Here is a 3903-nt window from a genome sequence, read left to right as displayed (position 1 = left end):
ATCCACACTCCAAACCAGTTGGTGGCGGTAATGCACGGTTTTGTTGCGTGCCAACCGGCAGAAAAAAACATAAAGAAGAAGAAGAATGTAGTTGTAGTGTTGCCCCCTGTCCATTAGGGGTCGCTGTGCTGCATGTTAACGAGTGCATTGCACATAGAAGAGTCCACAGATGCGTTTCTTTTCCTGAAGCTCATTTAAAATTTATCAACGTTCCGACACTTCACCGTTATTTTTGAACTAAATCTTTGTTTAACTTTTTCAAGAAGACGTTTCTGGTTGGATTATTATTCCTGAAGATCGTTTGTGTCTTAAATCATCGAATCTCCGGTGAGTGTGTGTGTTTCTGTTAAGCAAGCCAGTGTGTTAGGCGTTGGTTAGCTTCCTTTTACTTTTGAGGTAAAACAAACTAATTTGATGTATATAGCGGTAAAAAAAAAAAAAACAGTCGGAGATATATCGAAAATGAATGTTATTGTTTTAAACCCGCCGTGTTAGTTTAAAACGGCGCTTTCTCTTCTGATCACGTGCACCCTGCGTGAGCATGCCTGCATGCTGTGACACGGTGTAGGAGCGCGTGCAGACAATAGGCCCGTTTACACTACACTTTTTTTAACCGAGCCGAGACCAGTCCGAGCTCGGTAACCGAGATAACTCTTGTGTGTAAACGGTCAGCAGACTGGACCGGACCGCGCTAACCCTAACCGGACCGCGCTAACTGCAGACCAGTTCCCTACTAGGTCTCGGACTGTTTTTTTTTTATCCCGGTTACCTGATAACGAAGAGCGCATGAGCAGACCGCGTCATCCCAGGCTGCTGCTCGTCCCGATTCACACACTCCATCCATTCCAGTAATAGGGTAGTTCACGCGTGACGTCACGCTTGATGTCAGCGCTACATCCGGCACGGTGGTTGGCAAAAAACAGAGCTACTCCCATCTACTACATGACAAAACGGGTGATTTAGAGCATACTTTTAGTTAGTTTATTTTTGGAATCTAAACAATGCCTACGACTTGTTGTGCTCCCGGTTGCACACAGAAGCATTCCAAATCGTTGGATGCACGTTTCTGTCGTTTACCGAAGGAGGAAGGACGAAGAAAGAAATGGATATTTTCAATGAAAAGAGCGCAGGCAGACACTCCCAATGGACTGGGGGGAGCCATCATACTACGACAGAATTTGCAGTCTACACTTCATCTCCGGTAAATACAACTTAATTCTGCTCTAGTCATTGTTCTACTTAAATAGCGGCGGAGGGGAGGTGGCGATCGCTACACGGGACCAGGAGAAGCGGCTGCTACTGCTGTAGCTGCCGCTCCTCCGGCTCCATTACGCCCCTGTTCACGGGCGCTAGTACTTCTGTGTTTACGCTGCAATGTCGCCGACACCACCACCCATTTTAACAAGACAAAAACACCAAAATAATCCGTAGTAAACAATGTTTTTTTTATCCTACCGAGTGGGTCTTCCTCTCTGCTGAGACGCGGTCTGTGTCAAAACGACAACAAACAGCACAAAGCAACGCCGCTTTGTGCTGTTGCACAAACGTGTGAACAACATCCATCCATTTTCTGACCTGCTTAATCCCTCATCCCTAATCCCTTGCTGAAGCCTTTTTCCCGATATAAAATAATTGCAGCCGTCCAGTGGTTTCAGGGGCTTTCATGCTCTCTCATCTGTACTGGCCTGCCGTGTTTATAAGGCAGCTGTATATGTCGTGGTACGGAACACTTGGCCAGCATTTCACAGACTCGCTCCGTCCCTTCAGGCTTTTGCTGTGTCGATCTGGCAATCTGATACCATCAACCATCAACTTACTCTTAAAACGATCTTGTGATACGTTATCTAAAGAAGAAGAATACGTGGAGAACTCGTCAGTTTCTCTGTTTGCGTCCGCCATTGTGTTCGTCTTTTGCCAACCAGTCAGGCGCGCATGCGCGAAAACCCCGGATCAAAGCAATAACAATGAACTGGTCTATAGGCTGTAATGCTCCTCCGGATTGTAGCTTGCCAACCACCGTAAAACAGAAGAAGAAGAAGAAGAAGAAGAAGATCAACAACAACTGTAAACAACAACCGACATGGCTTCAAAACAGCGTGGTGCGACCTGGGATGACGCCGAGACTGAGGCTGTTATTACAATTTGGGCGGAAGGCGCTATCCAGGCGATGTTGGAGGGCGCTATGCACAATCAAAAAGTTTATCAAAAAATTTCGGACGAAATGAAGGTGAGGGGATACGACCAAGACCCGAAACAGTGTCGGGAGAAGATAAAAAAACTCAGGATACAGTACAAGAAGGTTATTGATCATAGCAAGAAGTCAGGAAGAGGAAGAACATCGTGGAGATTCTATGATGCCATGGATGAAGTGTTGGGCCACTGTGCATCGTCGAGGCCTCCAGTGCTTTTGGAGAGCTCTACGCTGAATACCGCAGCAACGAGTAAGTTCCCGAAAATCTTTCATTTTTGATTGTGATGATCAAAAAAGACCAAATTCTGTACCTTTTTTATTTTTTCATTAATTTCTTTCATTTTCATTGTTAGTGGACGATGATGCAACATCCGACCACGAGGAGCAGCCTGAGAACCTGAACAGCACACAGGCTGGTAAGTAGGCTCTACACCATTTCCACATGTATGCTTCTACAACTTTTTTTACAGTATCAGTAGTAAAATGGCAAAATCTGCTGCCATTACAAGATGTGTCAAATTCAATCTTTATATTATTTATATCTAGATAATTTAAACATTTATATTTTCAATCTTATAATGCGGCATTAAATGAGGTAGCTTTACTTGTAAATTGATTAAATTGAAAGAGTGAGCATGTATTTCAAATTAAGTATTTATCAATTGTTTTTGCTTTTTTGTTACAGAGATGGATGATGAACTGAGTGGGTCAATAGCTAGTTTTGTTTCTGAGGAGCCAGGAGGAAGTCGTGTTGCTGAATTTCCTGTTGATGAGATTCCTGCTGCTGAGGCTCATAAAGTAAATGTTAAAACCAGGAGTAAGAGCAAATTAGTAAAAGCCCTAGATAGTACAATAGAGGCTTTCGTAAATGCTCAGAGACATTCTGATGAACGCTGGTTGGCAGCATTTAAAGAACAACAGGAGTCGGTCCAACGCAACCAACAACAGCAGCAAGAACAGCACCTAAACCTGATCTGAGAAATAGAAAGAAACCGACTTCAAGTAAGAATGCATTTCTTTTATAACTCAAAAATTGTAATATATGTATATTTGACATGGTCGTAAATGAATATGCTTTTTATTTTAACAGGCTGAAGAGAGATTGAGAAGACAGGAACAGGAACATGAGATGCGACTGATGCAGATGATGATCCAGCAGTTGTCGCAGCAACCAGCACAACTACAGGCCCTGAACCCTGCATCGCCTTCTACTTCTTTCCCTAACTTTTCAAACTATGGACCATATCAGTAATTGTACAATATACAACTCAAGTTTTAGAAATTTACAATAAATATAATTTTGCATACAAAAATTGTTTCTGTTTTCTTTATTAAGTTTTTCAAACTACACATCACACCAGTAATTTCAAAAACATGTATGAAACTACTTACAAAACATGGAATACTTCAGTCAAGGTAAGGCTAATTTTGATTAGCAAAGTAACCACACAGAGCATTTCTTATATCGTGGGCATTGTCAATATCAGGATAATTTTCTCCATCAACCACATTGTTACTAGGTGGCTGATTTGCCTCATTGGCCCACTGGTCAAAGAAATCCTCTCCTTGGGTCTCACAGATATTGTGTAGGGTACAGCAGGCAGCAATGACATTTGGAACATTTGATGTGTTGTCGATTCGCTTCAAAAGCCTTCTCCATCTCCCTTTTAGCCGCCCAAAGGCGTTCTCTACCACCATCCTGCTACGGCTAT

The 3903-nt window shown here is 42.8% G+C and overlaps 1 protein-coding gene across 1 annotated transcript; it reads left to right on the top strand.

The window, feature by feature from the left end:
- The first annotated feature begins 1918 nt into the window (after positions 1-1918).
- Positions 1919-3504, top strand: LOC110368204 (myb/SANT-like DNA-binding domain-containing protein 2). Its single transcript, XM_021315294.2, has 4 exons — positions 1919-2441; positions 2545-2607; positions 2877-3193; positions 3282-3504. The coding sequence occupies exons 1-3, from the start codon at positions 2081-2083 to the stop codon at positions 3167-3169; spliced, it is 717 nt and encodes a 238-aa protein (XP_021170969.2). The 5' UTR covers positions 1919-2080; the 3' UTR covers positions 3170-3193; positions 3282-3504.
- The last annotated feature ends 399 nt before the right edge of the window (positions 3505-3903 follow it).

This window comes from Fundulus heteroclitus, chromosome 7, assembly GCF_011125445.2.
Source record: "Fundulus heteroclitus isolate FHET01 chromosome 7, MU-UCD_Fhet_4.1, whole genome shotgun sequence".
Lineage (NCBI taxonomy): Eukaryota > Metazoa > Chordata > Actinopteri > Cyprinodontiformes > Fundulidae > Fundulus > Fundulus heteroclitus.
The sequence above is the reverse complement of the archived record's forward strand: the minus strand, read 5'-3'. Positions and strand labels throughout refer to the sequence as shown.